This window comes from Salvelinus fontinalis, chromosome 21, assembly GCF_029448725.1.
Source record: "Salvelinus fontinalis isolate EN_2023a chromosome 21, ASM2944872v1, whole genome shotgun sequence".
Taxonomy (NCBI): Eukaryota; Metazoa; Chordata; class Actinopteri; order Salmoniformes; family Salmonidae; genus Salvelinus; species Salvelinus fontinalis.
Genome location: NC_074685.1, coordinates 15503309 through 15522678, shown reverse-complemented (window position 1 = coordinate 15522678; position 19370 = coordinate 15503309). Strand labels below are relative to the sequence as shown.

Here is a 19370-nt window from a genome sequence, read left to right as displayed (position 1 = left end):
ATATGGAAATCAAGTAGAATGTATTTCCATCACATAGGAGACAGTATAGAGTAGACATTAATTATATAATGTTATTTCAAGGAATGTCCACTACCAAAAAATAAAAACGACTTTTTAAAGGGCTAAATCCGTTTTGCAGAAGAGCCGCATTATAGCATGATTGAAATTTAAAGGTAATTTCCGATTGAGCCGACAAATGCAGCGTTTGCTGTGAATGCAGTCTCCGCGAACATTGGAACATTGCCTTTAAATTTAAATCGCTCTATAGTATGGATCTTTTCCTATGCTTCCTGGCTGATGTTTTGGTCACTTTTGAATGCTGGCGGTGCTCTCACTCTAGTCATGGTGTGGGGTGGCATTTCTTTGTGGGGCCGTGCAGCCCTCCATGTGCTCGCCAGAGGTAGCCTGACTTCCATTAGGTACCGAGATGAGATCCTCAGAGCCCTTGTGAGACCATATGCTGACACATGCACATTTGTGGCCTGCTGGAGGTCATTTTGCAGGGCTCTGGCAGTGCTCCTCATTGCACAAAGGCGGAGGTAGCGGTCCTGCTGCTGGGTTGTTGCCCTTCTACGGCCTCCTCCACATCTCCTGATGTACTGGCCTGTCTCCTGGTAGCGCCTCCATGCTCTGGACACTACGCTGACAGACACAGCAAACCTTCTTGCCACAGCTCGCATTGATGTGTCATCCTGGATGGGCTGCACTACCTGAGCCACTTGTGTGGGTTGTAGACTCCGTCTCATGCTACCACTAGAGTGAAAGCACCGCCAGCATTCAAAAGTGACCAAAACATCAGCCAGAAAGCATAGGAATGGAGAAGTGGTCTGTGGTCACCACCTGCAGAATCACTGCTTTCTTGGGGGTGTCTTGCTAATTGCCTATAATTTCCACCTTTTGTCTATTCCATTTGCACCACAGCATGTGAAATTTATTGTCAATCAGTGTTGCTTCCTAAGTGGACAGTTTGATTTCACAGAAGTGTGATTGACTTGGAGTTACATTGTGTTGTTTAAGTGTTCCCTTTATTTTTTTGAGCAGTGTATATATCTGTCTGTCTGATCTCTGCTACCATCTAGTGTATCTCAACACCAATGTATAAGGAAAACAACCACTGGTTCCTTGTTCTAGTCACTAACACCTTGGTGTTTTCAGATCTCTAGGAACTGGAGAGATATGAGTTCCATTAAGTCCATTACCAATCACCATATTGCTTACACTTATCCAGACTCTTCAGATCTGAAAGTGGTGTCCTGGGAGAAGAGGCTAATATGGGCTCGGGGTCATTTTCAGACTGGACAACGCAATGTCACATTGTGAAGGTTACAAGGATACCTACAGTATGTTGTGTATGGGCCCTGTGTGACTGGGTCTTATGCACTCCGATGAGTGCTGGATGCTAGCGAATGGAGAGTGTAGGGTTTCTACTTGTCTATTGTTGCCAGTGTAAGCTGATCTGCTACCTGCTCCCTCAATACAGGAATGCGAGCCTGGTACGCCTGTGTGTGTTATCGTGCGCATGTTTGCGTGCACGTGTGTTTGTGCACACCTGTGCATATGTGTGTTTGATTGTGTACATGGTAGGGCAGAGAGGCAGAGGGCCCATCCCATCGGCCCAATAGATGAGGATAATAAGCTCCCCCTACCCCTGAGAACCCCATTGTTCTCTGTGGCCTCTTTAATATGTAACTGTGGCCTCTTTAATATGTAACACGCTCCATTGACAGGCCTATGAGTGTGAGTTCACAGGGACAGGCAGCCTGAAATATTAAACGGCCTGAGGAGCCGCTGCAGGCTCAAATTGTTTGCCCTTCATTAGAGCAGCTTCTGTGGAAGAGTAGAGCAGATCAACAGGTGAGATAAAGGGAGGAATACCTACCCTCCAGGGGATTGTACTAGGGACAACAGGAAGTAGGCTATGCAATAAGGTCATTGCTCTACTATCTGACCCTATACTGTAGTGTAGATTTAGTTTGTCAGTAAAGGAGTACAACACTGGACTGGTCCTGGGACGGAGGTTGCTTTGAAAACAGAAGTCATGGCAGGTCTCCAGGGAACTACCAAGGACCTTTAGGAGGTTTGGAGGACAAACCAGAAGGTACGCCATGTTTTATGTATTCTTTTAGGCAATGTTTTAGTTAAGGACAGTCAACAGGCACTTACGAACAGATGTTCTCAAACCTCTCCTCGGGGACCCCAGATGTTTCACAACTTTGTTGTAGCTCTGAACTAATTCACCTGATTCACCTAGTCAATAGTTCAAATACATTTAACGGCAAGGTTTGAGAACCCCTGGTATAGAAGATCTGAGACTGACATTCGGTTTTAGTCATTTAGCAGACACTCTTATCCAGTAAATAGATATTGGTCTCTGCTTACAATCAACCTGTTGTCTTATACCATCACACAACTGACTGACCGGACAGAGAATGCTGTAACAGAAGTCCACAGCTGACATCAAACATGGGTCTCAATCCTTTTTGAGTCTAAATTCCTTATTAATTCCATTCCTCTAGTTTCCTCACCATTTGTATTAATCAACTGTTTTCTCCAATAATTTGGTTATTTGAACTATTAAGCATTGGGCTGCAATGTATTGCACATAACAGGTGCTATAAATATTTTATCAGTTGTAGGAGTAGTTGTAGACGTAATGTCACATGGTCACCAGCAATATGCTCCATTCATAATCTAGTTTCCTGTACAGGATGGAGGAGGAAGCCCCAGTACCTGGTGCCCCAGACTTTCATGCCACAGAAGCCCCAGCAGAGGCCCCTGTAGAGGCCCCTGTAGAGGGTGGTGTGTCGGCCGGAGGAGTTCCACCATCCAGAGACAGCCGTAAACTGGACTGTATCATCTGCTTCTGTGCCTTCAACCTGGCTGAGAGGCTGCCACGCAAGCTCTACTGCGGCCACACCTTCTGCCAGGCCTGCCTGAGACGCCTTGACACCATCCTCAATGAGCAGGTGGGTCTGACTGTCACGACAGCAGTCCCACGGAGGCAGCATCTCTGGTCAGTTAGGGACTATAAAAAGCAAAAGATCTTTGGACCACTTTCAGAATAGCTCAAACAGACTAGGCCTTGTCAAGATATAGATAGCTCACTTGTTCCTTTGATTTAGTGAAAGTGATTTGATAAAGGGGAGAACTGATTTGTTAGGATCAGCTAATATGCATAATCTCAAATTAACCTGACCAATCCTAAAGAGCAACAGATTCCTTTCCAGACACTTTTCGAAGAGGAATGCTGTATTGAGAGCTCATTATTAGCTACAGCAGTCATAACTATTAGTCTACCTAAATATCTATAATGGTTGGTTTGTCAATCGTGTCCCAATCAACCCTGCTCCCTCTCCTACTCCCCAGCAGATGTGGATCCCCTGTCCACAATGCCGGCAGAACACCCCGCTACCTCGCGGGGGAGCTACAGCCCTGGACCTGGACCTAGCAGCCTTCCTGGGGGTCAAGGCTGACATGGACAGCCAGAAGTCCAGCCCCCAGCAGGGAGGAAGAGAACTAGGCAACCAGCTGGAGCAAAAGCCCTCCTTTGGGAAACATCCCATCATACAGCAGCCTCAGGCCACCTGGAACCATGGAGGACTGGCTGAGCCTCGCTTCCACAGGAGCCCTTGCTGCAGGCGTTTCTTCTGCTGCTGGTGGTGCTGCTAGGATGCCCAGTCATGTATGAATGACAAGAGTTTTTAAAGCATCTGGGCAGCAGTTTTCCCATTACAGTGCCAGCTGTAACTGATTATAGGGATGCCTGGGCTTCCAAGGCTACACAATGGAAAATATAGGTTATAACTAGGGCCTGACTGTGTGATCTGACCAAGGAAAAATGTACTACTGAAAGAAAAAAAAGAACATTAGTGTTCACGAGACTGACAAAGTTGTGTGGGGAGCAACATTTTTTTTTCACACATCTTGGGAGAAAGAACGTTTTAGCACTCAAAATGGGACGCTGGATAAAGACCTCAATGACCTCATCTACAACCGAAAGACTCCTCTACTGCCTCCTTTCAACTATGCAGTTGGACATATAGGCTATTGGTACCTTGATTGTTGAAAGTCCATTATTTTTTACACATTTGGTTGAGTTTTGTATAATTTATCCGAGTGAGCATGTACAGGTAACTGCCAAAATAAAGGAAACACAAACATTAAATGTCTTAATAGGGCGTTTGAGCACCATGAGCCAGAACATCTTCAATGCACTTTGGCATAGATTTTACCAGTGTATGGAACTCCATTGGAGGAGACAACATTCTTCCACGAGAAATTCCATAATTTGGTGTTTTGTTGATGGTGGTGTAATACACCGTCTCAGGTGCCGCTCTGGAATCTCCCATAAGTGTTCAATTGGGTTGAGATCTGGTGACTGATACTCATCAAACCATTCAGTGACCACTCGTGCCCTGTGGATGGGGCATTGTCATCCTATAGTAAGCCATAGTAGCTCAAATATATGCCTGTCCAGCATTTTTATGCACGGCCCTTAATTAATTTAGAAACCACACCTGTGTGGAAGCACCAGCTTTCAATATACTTCGTATCCCTCATTTACTCACTTAAGTGTTTTCATTATTTTGTATGTAACCATTTTGTCATGTGCAAGTGTAAAATAATGGAAGAAAATATGGAGTTATTGTTTTTATTAAAAACTAGACAAAGGGCAATTGGATCGACTTCTGACACCAACTGACTCATGTGTTTACAAATCACCTAAAACATATTATTTAACAAATGATCTGGGAGAAAGGACAGGAGGTATGCCCACAACTTCAAAGTTGTAGACATCAAGAGACTAACGTTGTTGTTCAAAAATAATTTAACCATCTACTAAATGTAAATCAGACAAGTGTACAATTCAGAATATTTAGGATGTTCAAAGACTCATCCGTCAATCGTGAAAAAGCTAATATTTTGCAGATCATGATTTACGATCTTCTATTTGTATGGGATGACATTTCAGTATTACCATAGAAATAGTGGTACAGGTAGTACCATAGAAATAGAAGGTACCATAGAATGCCATTCTCTTTCTATGGGTGATACTCCCTCCCCTGCTCACTGACATCCAGAGTTTGAAGGTGCGGTCGTAAGAGCAGGTGGCGATGAGTTGTCCGTCAGGGGACATTTCCTCGCCCATCACCTTGCCCTCGTGGCCCGCGAGGGTCTTCAGGGGGGACCAGCCCGGGTGGGTCCACACCTTGGCTGTGTTGTCAAAGGCCCCGGTCAGGAGGAAGTGACCATCATTGGCTAAGAGAGGAAGAGGGAAAAATTATATAACAGTACATAACTTGCTGTACATAACTTGCTGCTAAACAGTACATAACTTGCTGCTAAACCTTTTCCGTGTAACTTTTGAAAATCATTGAGATATTAGTTGGCATGAAAATGTGCAAAGGGTTACCTGTATATGTCATTATAGGGTCAATCAAGTATTTTCAGTTCATATGCTAGATCAATTTAAATTAAGTTAAAGGGATACTTCGGGAATTTGGCAATCATGCCCTTTATCTACTTCCCCAGAGACAGATGAACTCATGGATACCATTTTTATGTCTCTGTCCAATATGAAGGAAGTTAGAGCTAGTTTCATGAGCCAATGCTAACTAGCATTAGCACAATGACTGGAAGTTTACGGGAATCTCCTAGCATGGACAAAGAAAATTGTATCCACGAGTTAATCTGACTCTGGGGAATTAGATAAAGGGCCTAATTGCCAAAATATCCATTTAATGTGAAATTAATAAGTGAAGTAGGTAGTCTCTGGGATCTGAAAAAACTTGAGTTGGAATTTGATGGAGGACACTAGGTTCTGATGGGAGGGGATGGTGTAGATGCACTTCCTGTGATGCAGGTCCCACACCTTACAGGTGTTATTTATTTCACCTTTATTTAACCAGGTAGGCTAGTTGAGAACAACTTCTCATTTACAACTGCGACCTGGCCAAGATAAAGCAAAGCAAAAAAGTCTATATACAGTGTGCGCAAATGAGGTAAGATTAGGGAGGTAAAGCAATAAATAGGCCATAGTGGCAAAATAATTACAATTTAGCAAATAAACACTGGAGTGATAGATGTGCAGAAGCTGAACGTGCAAGTAGAGATACTGGGGTGCAAAGGAGCAAAACATAAAAAAATAAAAATAATAATAACCGTATGGGGATGAGGTAGTTGGATGGGCTATTTACAGATGGGCTATGTACAGGTGCAGTGATCTGCTCTGACAGCTGGTGCTTAAAGTTAATGAGGGAGATATGAGTCTCCAGCTTCAGTGATTTTTACAATTCGTTCCAGTCATTTGCAGCAGAGACCTGGAAGGAAAGGTGGCCAAAGGAGGAATTGGCTTTGGGGGTGACCAGTGAAATATACCTGCTGGAGCGCATGCTACGGGTGGGTGCTGCTATGGTGACCAGTGAGCTGAGATAAGGCGGGGCTTTACCTAGCAAAGACTTGTAGATGACCTGGAGCCAGTGGGTTTGGCAACGAGTATGAAGTGAGGGCCAGCCAACGAGGGAATACAGGTCGTAGTGGTGGGTAGTATATGGGGCATTGGTGACAAAACGGATGGCACTGTGAAAGCCTCCAACACTCTACTCAGCAAATTGGATGCAGTCTATTTTGTAAATGACATCGCCGAAGTCAAAGATCGGTAGGATAGTCAGTTTTACGGGGGTAAGTTTGGCAGCATGACTGAAGGATGCTTTGTTGCGAAATAGGAAGCCAATTCTAGATTTCATTTTGGATTGGAGATGCTTAATGCGAGTCTGGAAGGAGAGTTTAGTCTAACCAGACACCTAGGTATTTGTAGATGTCCACATACTCTAAGTCAGAACCGTCCAGAGTAGTGATGCTGGACGGGCGGGCCGGTAGCGATCGGTTGAAGAGCATGCATTTAGTTTTACTTGCATTTAAGAGCAGTTGGAGGCCACGGAAGGTGAGTTGTATGGCATTGAAGCCCGTCTGGAGGTTAGTTAACAGTTTCCAAAGAAGGGCCAGAAGTATACAGTTATCCCCACTTCTTGTTGCTGCGTGGTAGCTAAACAGAGGAGAAGAGTTTCAATGCTGGACCTACAAACACACACTCAGGCTTATCATCATCAATAAGTAGGGCCAGGAGTTTCCACCAGGGCCGTAGTTATAAACTCAGCAAAAAAATAAACATTCCTTTTTCAGGAACCTGTCTTTCAAAGATCATTCGTGAAAATCCAAATAACTTTACAATGAAGATCTGTGAAGAGTTTAAACACTGTTTCCCATGCTCGTTCAATGAACCATAAACAATTAATGAACATGCACCTGTGGAACGGTTGTTAAGACACTAACAGTTTACAGACGGTAAGCAATTAAGGTCACAGTTATGAAAACGTACGACACTAAAGAGGCCTTTCTACTGACTCAGAAAAACACCAAAAGAAAGATGCCCAGGGTCTCTGCTCATCTGCGTGAACGTGCCTTAGGCATGCTGCAAGGAGGCATGAGGACTGCAGATGTGGCCAGGGCAATAAATTGCGTGAATTTCTGCAAGACAGGAATGTCAGTGTTCTGTCGTGGCCAGTGAAGAGCCCGGATCTCAATCCCATTGAGCACGTTTGGGACCTGTTGGATCGGAGGGTGAGGGCCATTCCCCCCAGAAATGTCCGGGAACTTGCAGGTGCCTTGGTGGAAGAGTGGGGTAACATCTCACAGCAAGAACGGGCAAATCTGGTGCAGTCTGTGAGGAGGAGATGCACTGCAGTACTTAATGCAGTTGGTGGCCACCCCAGATACTGACTGTTACTTTTGACCCCCCCTTTGTTCAGGGACACATTATTCCATTTGTTAGTCACATGTCTGTGGAACTTGTTCAGTTTATGTCTCAGTTGTTGAATCTTATGTTCATACAAATATTTACATGTTAAGTTTGCTGAAAATAAACAGAGTTGACAGTGAGAGGATGTTTTAGATCACACGGTCAGGATTATCTGGCCCTATCCATAAGATATCATTAACACAGAATCTACCATGTAATTTACCCGTTGGGAGAGAAGTCAATGCTGTCTCATTGAGATGGCCCTCCAGGAACAGCACACATCGCCCGGTCCGAAGGTCCCAAATACACCCGAACGAATCCAGACCCCTGAGAGAGAGGTAGATTAATATTGTATACCGAGGCAAACTAGGATTCAACTAACAGTCCTGTAGATGAGAGGTGAATAGTGATCTGTAATTCCTTCTACTATAAACCAATATGTGCTGACTGACTTGCAACAGTCAAGACACTTTCCAACAATAGCATAGATCTGTACACAAACACATCAGCTCGTGTCACATGGAGCCAGTTGTTGCATCTGCCTTAATTTAATTGAGGTTATAACATCGCATAACAAGCTGCTAAACCTTCTCAGTCCTCCAAATTGCTCAGGCAGTAGATTGAGTTGATTATATGTATGAGATCACTGTGCACTGAGAGAGTTGGGAAGTGTGTGTAAGACAGCATGCTATTAAAAGGTGACTTGAAGGGAATATCCCTGTATGATTCAAATCCAGCAAGCCACCGAGAGGCTCTTCGTTCTGCCAAGCCTCTAATTGAGATAACTGGGTGGACATCTACTGGCCTTCATTAAACAAATTATTGAATCACAGAATAAGACCATTGTTTTCCCAAAAGCCCCCATTCCCTTCTATAGGCCAAATATAGATATGCTCTGTGACCTGACAGCTCTTCAATTACGGGGTTGATAAAAGCCTTTTCTAGCTAATGTTTTCATTTTGGAGAGGACACTGAGATCCCAGTTATCTGAAGGTTTGTTGTAGAAATAATGGATGGGATAATACTCTACAAAAGTGACCAGCCATTCACTTGATTCGCTGGCAACATACATTGCAACAGGATGTACAGAGACAAGCAAAAGACAACACAAAAATGTATGTTTTTTACTGACAATTGACAGACCTTCATAGTATATCCGGTGAGATCTTACCAAGTGCCTACCACAGAGCCGTCAGGCTGGAAGTGCAGGTCGTGGACTTCTTTACTGTGTCCCTCCTGGTGCAGGACCTCGTCCTGGGCCTCCAGGAGTGAGTGAGTGAGGATTAAGCCCCACTTCAGATTAATTTCGAATGACAAGTCTGACGAGAGTAACATCAATCTATGGCTATAGTTGAGACATTTGGTGCAAGTGATCATGTTTTGTTTTTATTGTATTGCCTGGATCAGACATTCTGAAAATGATAGAACAAAGAATGTTTACAAATAAGTTCACCCACCAGGTGGTGCCCAGGAAGCGTCGACAGGGGTGCCAGGCTACTCGTGCTACACTCAGGAGTGGCCCTAGATGTCAGCTACAGGCTCATCACTGCAGAGAGAGGGGTTACCATGGTTACAACACAACAGGCCTTTTAAAATCGCCACCAGTCATTTCACCAGCTCAGTTAGCTACTGTTTATGATAACATACACTGCTTTTCTCAACCCCTCTCCATATTCTCCTGAATCATTTTTGATCAAACTTTAGGTAGTTTCCCTCATTTGACAAACACAGAAAGACAGACACACAGTATATCAACCAGAGCAGACCTGTACAGACTCCAGAGTTTGACGGTGCCGTTGGCAGCACAGGAGGCCATGTTAACATCAGTCCTCCAGAGTCAGAGTGGCCTGAGGATGGAAACAGTTGGCCCCCACGTAGGTGTTGTGGCCCGAGGACAGGAAAAGAAAATAACTATTATCATTATCAAATGATTAACTTATTTAGCATTCAGGATAGGGCTGGGCGATATGGCCAAAATAGCATATCACTGCATAAAAATAAAAAGGACAGTATAACAGTATTTTATGTTTTTGAATAATGAAAGTTCAACATTTTCTTCATGAGTAGTGCGTGACCCTACGGTGGCAACACATACATTCTAAGTGATTTCAATTGGTCTTTCTCCATTTTGATTATATAAATACTGTTCAATTCAAAGAAATCTGCATTTTCATAAACTTCTGCATTTGTTGCACTTATTTGAGATCACTTCCACACTGCCATGTAGGGCTGCACAATATGGGCAAACAATGTAGGCCTTATTTTTAGCCAAACGTTGCGATTGTACTAGCGATTTAGAGCAAAACACATAGGTGAACTGTTGGAATCATGGAAATAGAATGATTATTCTAATTCTATAGTTAGAATATAATAGTGGGCACTTTAAACACAGTGTTGTTTGACATGAGAACAAATGAAAATGCCAGGGAGGAGTTAAAGACAGGGTAAGGGTAGGGACAAGGACCTTAAGTGTTGATAAGTGTTTCTTAGGGGACCCTATAATCTTTGGCTACCTGGGGCGGCAGGTGGTTAGAGCGTTGGACTTGTAACCGAAAAGTTGCAAGATCGAATTCCTGAGCTGACAAGGTAAAAATCTGTTTTTCTGCCCCTGAACAAGGCAGTTAACCCACTGTCATTGAAAATAAGAATTTGTTCTTAACTGACTTGCCTAGTTAAATAAAGGTTAAAAACAAAACAACAATTGAATGTTCTCTTAGCTACTTCATATAGCTAACATTCTTGCAATCAAATCAATCAAATGATTGTGAAAAATAAGATATTCTTCTAAGCCCGAAGAGTACGGATAAGGGTGCAGTCGAACATTGCACAGTTTACACAGGCCACTCCTAGAGAGAACAAAAAACAAGTCAGGACGACAAGGACAATTCTTCTTACAAATGCTTATTTGATGGCTAAATGGATATAAAACACCATCAAGACCATTCCTGTCTGTGCAGTGCAATGAGAGGAGACTGAGGGACTCACCAAGAGGCAGTCACAAGCATTTTGGAGTTCGGGCTAAATTGGCAGAAGGATATTTCACATCGGTTACATCTGCATCTTCATTGGATACTGTGACTATCTCGCTCGCTTTCTGCGCTCAAAGTCAGCCAATACCTCAGACTGGCACTCACGTTTTCCTCAAGATCAAGGGACCTGAGGGAAGAGAGAGAAAAAGTAAGTTGAGTTAATCGACACACATACATATGACTCCAACCATAAACAGTTGATGTTGATAGCCTCAATGCCTGCTTTGACAGAATTTTTGCATGACCCAGAGGACTCTCGTCCCAGCCTCTCCCTCTCCTTCTCCTCCAGACTGCCATAGAAAATCCTGGTCTTCTTCACCAGCGGAGATTCATCCTCGTCAGACATCTCTGGTCTTTATGTCTGGTCCAGCTATTCACCACAATGAATGATACTGTCCGGGAGTAAACAATAGCCACACAGAGATATGAATGAATGGAATGAGAACTTGATAGCCAACCACCTCAATTTAATGACACAAGTGTGTAGTTCACTAACTATCAATTTGCTGACCAAAAAATGGACAACTCCCTATTCAGTAAATCAAATGGCTAGGACACATTGCCAAATCATAGGGGTTTGTAAAGTAACGTTAGTCTTTACACAAGAACACGTTGACTAACTAGCTAACGTCAGATAAACTAGCTAGCGAACGACACTCAGCAGTTTGCCAAAAGCATCACCAAATAGACAAAACGCTCAACATTTAAGCTGATTAATTTACCTGTATTTTATTATTGGGTTTGAAATTACACAGGACCGCAACCAGCTAGCAAAATCAAAACACATCTGGTTGCCTGTTCACATTTCACAGCGACATCTAGTGGAAAGGAGGTCAAACATACCCACACGTTACCCAGAAGCCCTTCAATTTATAGCGGATTCTACAGGGATAGACTAGCTAGCTACTGCTGTCCAAATAAACATTAACAAAATGTAAGCAAATATGAACGATTAGCCTGTTTCTTTGTGAGTACCACTGGATCCGAGACAAATTATTGACGTATGGCGCGCTCAATTTTGCCCTGTCACTAGTCTTTTATGTAAGCTTCACAGCTTGCTAGTAACGTTAGCAAGTTGTTGCAAAGAGATTTGAGTGTGATTCATTTGTTTGGTAGCCTAACATGAACTATTGTTTAGTAATTGTATATAGCTAAATAAGTGATTTAGCAAATGCAAGCCATATTATTACACTCGATAATTGATCTGTCGCCTTTCTGCCTTTAGCCATCTAGTAGAAGTTAGTACTTACAGCCTTGGGCACATCTGCTTCACAGCTAATATTGGTGGATATAATATGCTGCGCAGAAAGCCCACCCGTCTGGAATTGAAGTTGGATGACACTGAGGAGTTTGAGAGTGTCAAGAAAGAGCTTGAGGTGAGTAGGCACAGCATCATGGACAAATGTACTATCTGCAGGTATAAAGGCATAATAAAGAGGCTTTGCCTTGTTGATGGATTGCCTGCTACCAGTTTCTTAAAGTAACTTTAAGAAACGCTTGATGATTGGCATAAAATCCGCGCCTTGGGTGTCAGAAAAGCACATAAAAAAATTACATATACCAGAACTTGTCTAACCACCTACGCCCCCCCCCCCCCCCCCCCCTCTCAGATTCGGAAAAAGCAGAGCGATGAAGTGGATGTTGTTGGTGTGGCTACGTTTAGTAACATGGTGGAGGCCAGCGTTGGAACAGGGGATGGGAAGACACGGGACCAGATGATCAACGAGAGAATAGGATACAAGCCCCATCCTAAACCCAACACCTTGCCCTCACTCTTTGGAAACCTGCAGTTTTAGGTTCCTAATGGGCACATTAACGAGACTGCTCAAACTGTTGGTGTGTGGATGGCACAGTAACAATGCTATTGACATGGTCAGGGATACTTGTGTGCTTGCCTGAGATCAGAATTCTTTCCACAAAGAAATGTGTAGTTTGAGGATCACGTTTAGCTTATAACACACATCTTCTAAAGTAATGTTGTTGCATTTACCTGAAATGTTATGACTTGCGATGCAAAGCATGTGGCCTTTGTACAATATGTTTAATGGGAGCTGTTGTAGTGGTTTCCCTCCTTTATTACAAAAATCCAGACTTGGTACTCCCAGGAAGGTGAAGGTAGCATCTTTGGGGCAAGATGGAATGGACTTCATAACTAATCGGTTATTACTTACAATGGTATGATTGTAGTTTTATTGGCCTTCAAGGATGCATTATGAGAATGCAACAGAATCAAACATACAGTTCTTGAATGATACCATTTATTACTTGTTTTCTCTAGATGATTACAGCACTGTAAATACATCATACTATACAAACATGTCCGTGGACTTAACAGTCCAGGTAATGTTCACACTGTTGCTGCGCTGGAGTGGCAGTCAGATTCCCACTGCTGTTTTGGCCCATTAACTTCAACGCTCAATTTGTACAGTAGACTATAATAATAAATCATCTTTATACATGATCCCATGTGGTAAAGCAGAAACAGTTATAATATGTTCAAGTATACACTAACTATTAATGTCCCTGGCTTGATTGTAATGCAATGAGTGTGCGGCAGTTAAATCCAGTTATAGCAACTAGGAATTTGACCCCCAAACCAGGCACAGCACATCACGAAGGCTGTGTTTAGACAAGCAGCTCAATTCTGATATTTTTTTCACAAATTGGTCTTTTGACCAATCACATCAGATCTTTCTACAACCGATATTTTTCCAGATCTGATTGGTCAAGACCAATTAACTTAGTGCAACAAAAAAAATATCAGAATTGGGCTGCCTGTCTACAGAGACAGACATTTCCGCAAATTGGTACTTTAACCAAATAAATCAGTAAAAGATCAGAATCAGACTGCCTGTGTAAAACACAGCCGTAGGCAACTGCAACATTTACTAGTCATTTCTCAGAGATGAAAAAAATTATAATCAAGATAAACAAACTAAATATACAACTTTCTCTTTAGGTTCTACTTCATCGATATCCCCTCCTGTCAGTGTGAACTGAGGCGTAAGCACCGATAGGTCACAAGAGGTGCAGTAATCATGTGTTACTAGGCAGGTCTGAGAAAGCACTAGATCCATCCTCGTACTTTCCCATAGTTCCCTGCTTGTCCTTGGGATCTGAGCACTTGCTCCAATAAGGACACTAGTATCCATGTTGTGTTGACATGCTAACTAATTTAACCCTATTGAATGAATGCACCAAAAGTTACTCCCAAGTTATATTATGAACATTTTACATTGGCTTCTTGATGTACAAGAGTCAATTTACATTTGTGTGTCAGATCAAGCCTTCGAGTGCCAAGTGTCATTGTTAAATAATGAGGTTGTCATTCATAAACGACCAAAATTGAACACTGCATAGCAGTGTGTATCATGAAGAGGGGTTCAAAGGTTGTCACGGTCTGCTGCATTACACTAATGTATATAATCACATGACATGTAAATGTACTGTACTTCACTGCTTGTCCACTGGACAAACTTCTTTAAAATAGCACTGCCACTTGTCAGTAGACTACAGTTGGCCTAGGCTGTCATGTTTCCCTCCTTTAAGGCAAAGGGTTTAGTAAGGCTCAGTCATACAGCCAAAGCTGCCCTACAATCTCCACACAATCCCAAGTATGACCTTTGACTCCTGTAGTTGAGAGACACTGATTATTGTTAGGCTCCCGCCGCCAGATTGCCAGATGGAATGCAGATATGACTAGGCTTCAGAAGAACACATTGGCTTTAACTAGAGCCCAGGTGGAGTCAGGAAAAACTCTGGGCCCTATTCACAATGATCTTCAATGAGAGAGGTTGTTGTAAGGGTCTTAAATAGCCCTGTGAGCAGAAGAGCCTAGAGCATCAGTGCTACAAGGATGAACCTGCACTGGTTGTTGCGCAATAACAAAAACAGAAAGGGAATGGAAGAATGGCACAACTGGGGGAAGTGGATGTTTGGCCCTTGACAGAGCTGTGGAGCCAGACAGGAGTGGTGTTGGTATAACTGAAGCCAGCATTTGGAATACCAACATGCTAGTTGGCGAGGATAGTCTTCTGGACCTACTAAAAGGACAGACTTGAATGTCACAAATGTAAAAGCTCAGTCATAATTCACATTTTCCATCAAGCAACGTGTGACAAAGTGAACCGTTCAAATAAGATAAATGTATATAAAACTGGATGCATGATGAGGATGGGGATTAAATGGAGAATACCTGTGTGTGAATGTATGCATGTGTGTGTGTGGGAGGAGGATGAAGAGAGACCAGGGGGGCTATTAGTGACAGTGTTCGGTGATATCAACAACCACAGCCTTTTTCCAGCTGAATAAGAAGTATCCGACACCTGCCCCGGCTGCAACGGCGATACACAGATAAGCATTGTAGGTCATGAAGACCAACATGAGGAAATAGCTGACCACCACCTGGATGACGTGTAACACCGTCTGCAGCAAGTGTGCCATACTCAGCATCCGCTGGCTGCAGGGGAGAGGGGGAAACAGGATTGTTAAAAAAGTCATGTTTTCAAATAAACTAATTGACAGCACTCTGCAAGTTAGGTGTTAGTGGCAAACTAAGCCATTTAAAAACTCCTGTTATGTCCACAACATTCACCACATACAGTGAGGCTTCACATTTTCCTACTGCAAGTTGATATGGAGCACATAGCCCTTTTGAACTGCAATGTCTTCAAGTCTCATTATTGGGGTGTAAAATGGACCACTTCACTGCAGTACTACTATGTGTCCGGTTAGTAAGGAGTCCTGTTGCATGGTCGTCTAACTCACCCTACAGTCTTGTGGGTCTCCATGACCATGGTGCCGTCTGCCCCGGGGACAGGCATGGAGTTGTAACGCACGTTGACCTGGTTCCTCCTCAGCAGGAACTCCCTGCCAATCTTCAGCCCCTCGTAGAGCACAGCCAGCAGGAAACAACCAAAGCAGGCCGCCACCATCTCTGAGAGAGGAGACATGGTAGAAAGGTGTTAAATAATTGACTAACCAATGTTATTTTTAGTTTTATGAATAATCAATGGCCAAAGTCATTACATAAAATACTTTTTGCATTACAAGTCTGAAAATACATTCTGGGAACACACTAACTTACCTCCAGGTGTGTTGATGACAAGGCTGGCAAACAGCAGCTCCACGTTTGTGTAGCCAAAGTAGAAGGTCATTTTCTGGAGAAGAGGGACAGAAAACAAAAAAAATTGTATCACACACCTATAGAGCCGAGGGGTTTACAAACACGGACTACAAAAGGAAAACCAGCCACGTCGCAGACACTGACGTCTTGCTGCCAGACAACCTAAACATGTTCTTTGCCCGCTTTGAGGATAACAGTGCCACTGACGCGGCCAGCTACCAAGGACAGTGGGCTCTCCTCCGTGGCTGACGTGAGTAAGACATTTAAACGTGTTAACCCTCGCAAGGCTGCCGGCCAAGACGGCATCCATAGCCGCGTGCTCAGAACACTCGCAGATGTGCTTGTGTGTTTACAGACATATTCAATCTCTCCCTATCCCGGTCTGCTGTCCCCACATGCTTCAAGATGGCCACCATTGTTCCTGGACCCAAGAATGCAAAGGTAACTAAACTAAATGACTATTGACTCGTAGCACTCACTTCAGTCACAATGAAGTGCTTTGAGAGACAAGTCAAGGATCATATCAGCTCTACCTTACCTATCACTCTACACCCACTTCAGTTTGCTTACCGGCCCAATAGATCCACAGACAATGTAATCGCCATCACACTGCACAATGCCCTATCCCATCTGGACAAGAGGAATAACTATGTAAGAATGCTGTTCATTGACTATAGCTCAGCATTCAATACCATAGTACCCTCCAAGCTCATCATTAAGCATGAGGCCCTGTGTCTCAACCCCGCCCTGTGTAATTGGGTCCTGGACTTCCTGACGGCCCTCCCCCAGTTGGTGAACATCTCCACTTCACTGATCCTCAACACTGGGGCACCACAAGGGTGAGTGCTTAGCCCCGTCCTGTACTCCCTGTTCACCATGACCGCGTGGCCATGCACACCTTCAACTCATCAAGTTTGCAGACGACAACAGTAGTAGGCTTGATTACCAACAACGACGAGACAGCCTACAGGGAGGGGAGGGCACTTAGAGTGTGGTGTCAGGAAAAGAACATCACTCAACGTCATCAAAATAGAGATGATCATGGAAACAGCAGAGGGAGCACCCCCCTATGCACAGGACAGCAGTGGCGACGGTGGAAAGTTAAGTTCCTCTGCGTATACATCACGGACAAACAGAAATGGTCCTCCCACACAGACAGTGTGGTGAAGGAGCAACAGCGCCTCTTCAGCAAATTTGGTTGTCACCTAAAACCCTCAAACTTTTACAGATGCACGATTGTGAGCATCCTGTCGGGCTGTATCACTGTATGGTACAGCAACTGCACCGCCCACAACCGCAGGGCTTGCCAGAGGAAACTACCTGCCCTCCAGGACACCTACTGCACCTGATGTCACAGGAAGGCCAAAAATATCATCAAGGACAACAACCACCCGGGCAACTGCCTGTTCAGTACAGGTGCATCAAAGCAGAGACTGAAAAACAGCTTCTATCTCAAGGCCATCAGACTGTTAAACAGCCATCACTAGCAGAGAGAGGCTGCTGCCTATATACAGACATGAACTCATTGGCCACTTTAATAAATGGAACAGTAGTCACTTTAACAATGTTTATACAGTTGAAGTCAGTTTACATACATCTTAGCCAAATATATTTAAACTCAGTTTCACAATTACTGACATTTAAATCCTAGTAAAAATTCACTGTCTTATGTCAGTTAGGATCACCACTTTATTTTAAGTATGTGAAATGTCAGAATAATAGTTGAGAATTATTTTATTTCATTCATCACATTCCCAGTGGGTCAGAAGTTTACATACCAAATACTAATTGAATGTAGCATTGTCTTTAAATGGACAACTTGGGACAAACGTTTCAGGTAGCCTTCCCACAATAAGTTGGGTGAATTTTGGCCCATTCCTCCTGACAAGGCTGGTGTAACCGAGTCAGGTTTGTAGGCCTCCTTGCTCGCACACGCTTTTTCAGTTCTGCCCATAAATTTTCTATAGGATTGAGGGCAGGTCTTTGTGATGGCCACTCCAATACCTTGACTTTGTTGTCCTTAAGCCATTTTGCCACAACTTTGGAATTATGCTTGGGATCCATTTGTCCATTTGGAAGACCCATTTTCGACCAAGCTTTAACTTCCTGACTGATGTCTTGAGATGTTGCTTCAATATATCCACATACTTTTCCTACCTCATGATTCCATCTATTTTGTGAAGTGCACCAGTCCCTCCTGCAGCACAGCACCCCCCCAACATGATGCTGCTGCTACCCCCCCCCCGTGCTTCACGGTTGGGATGGTGTTCGTCGGCTTGCAAGCGTCACCTTATCATCCAAACATAACGATGGTCATTATGGCCAACAATATATAATTTTGTTTCATCAGACCAGAGGACATTTCTCCAAAAAGTACAATCTTTGTCCCCATGTGCTGTTGCAAACCGTAGTCTGGCTTTTTATGGCGGTTTTGGAGCGGTGGCTTCTTCCTTGCTGAGCGGCCTTTCAGGTTATGTTGATATAGGACTCATTTTACTGTGGATATAGATACTTTTGTGCCTGTTTCCTCCAGCATCTTCACAAGGTTCTTTGCTGTTGTTCTGGGATTGATTTGCACTTTTCGCACCAAAGTATGTTCATCTCTAGGAGACAGAACGCGTCTCTTTCCTGAGCGGTATGACGGCTGCATGGTCCCATGGTGTTTATACTTGCGTACTATTGTTTGTACAGATGAACGTGGTACCTTCAGGCGTTTAGAAATTGCTCCCAAGGATGAACCAGACTTGTGAAGGTCTACAATTTTTTTTCGGAGGTCTTGGCTGATTTATTTAGATTTTCCCACGATGTCAAGCAGAGCGGCACTGAGTTTGAAGGTAGGCCTTGAAATACATCCACAAGTACAACTCCAATTCACTCAAATTATATCAATTAGCCTATCAGAAGCTTCTAAAGCCATGACATCATTTTCTGGAATTTTCTAAGCTGTTTAAAGGCACAGTCACAACTTAGTGTATGTAAACTTCTGACCCACTGGAATTGTGATACAGTGAATTATAAGTTAAATAATCTGTCTGTAAACAATTGTTGGAAAAATTACTTGTGTCCTGCACAAAGTAGACGTCCTATCCAACTTGCCAAAACTATAGTTTATTAACAAGAAGTTTGTGGAGTGGTTGAAAAATGAGTTAATGACTCCAACCTATGTGTATGTAAACTTCTGACTTCAACTGTATATCTTGCATTAATCATCTCATATGTATTCTATACTATCTGTTGCATCTTAGCCTATGCCGCTCTGACATTGCTCACCCATATATGTATACATTATTCAATTTCTTTACTTAGATGTGTGTATTAGGTTGTTGTGGCATTGTTAGATATTACTGGACTGTAGGAACTAGAAGCACAGTCATTTCGCTACACTTGCAATAACATCTGCTATCCATATGTATGTGAC

The 19370-nt window shown here is 43.3% G+C and overlaps 3 protein-coding genes and 1 long non-coding RNA gene across 9 annotated transcripts in view; 2 read left to right on the top strand and 2 right to left on the bottom strand.

Annotated features, from left to right (window-relative positions):
• The first annotated feature begins 2708 nt into the window (after positions 1–2708).
• LOC129819108 (RING finger protein 224-like) lies at positions 2709–3733 on the top strand. Its single transcript, XM_055875678.1, has 2 exons — positions 2709–2966; positions 3367–3733. The coding sequence occupies exons 1-2, from the start codon at positions 2709–2711 to the stop codon at positions 3667–3669; spliced, it is 561 nt and encodes a 186-aa protein (XP_055731653.1). The 3' UTR covers positions 3670–3733.
• Positions 3734–6915: 3182 nt separating this feature from the next.
• LOC129818314 (uncharacterized) lies at positions 6916–12170 on the bottom strand. 5 transcript variants are annotated; one of them, XR_008753926.1, is made up of 7 exons: positions 11550–11649; positions 10784–11219; positions 9565–10644; positions 9256–9344; positions 8970–9058; positions 8022–8125; positions 6916–7045 (listed from the first exon to the last, which is right to left on the bottom strand). It is a non-coding gene; the product is annotated as an uncharacterized LOC129818314 (long non-coding RNA). The 5 variants fall into 5 exon arrangements; XR_008753929.1 differs by lacking the exon at positions 11550–11649 and adding an exon at positions 12078–12170 and having other exon boundaries at positions 9565–11219; XR_008753927.1 differs by having other exon boundaries at positions 8970–9117; positions 9565–11219; positions 11550–11650.
• Positions 12119–13288, top strand: LOC129818313 (anaphase-promoting complex subunit CDC26-like). The gene is made up of 2 exons (XM_055874078.1): positions 12119–12203; positions 12438–13288. Exons 1-2 carry the CDS (start codon positions 12123–12125, stop codon positions 12621–12623), a joined length of 267 nt encoding a protein of 88 aa, XP_055730053.1. The 5' UTR covers positions 12119–12122; the 3' UTR covers positions 12624–13288.
• Positions 13069–19370, bottom strand: part of LOC129818312 (high affinity copper uptake protein 1-like) — a 25020-nt gene continuing 18718 nt past the window's right edge. For both annotated transcript variants that reach the window (XM_055874076.1, XM_055874077.1), the window contains exons 3-5: positions 15914–15986; positions 15595–15763; positions 13069–15286 (exon numbers count right to left, since the gene is read on the bottom strand). In XM_055874076.1, the coding sequence (XP_055730051.1) occupies positions 15085–15286; positions 15595–15763; positions 15914–15986 (444 nt within the window). In that variant the 3' untranslated portion in view covers positions 13069–15084. The remainder of the gene's footprint in view (positions 15287–15594; positions 15764–15913; positions 15987–19370) is intronic.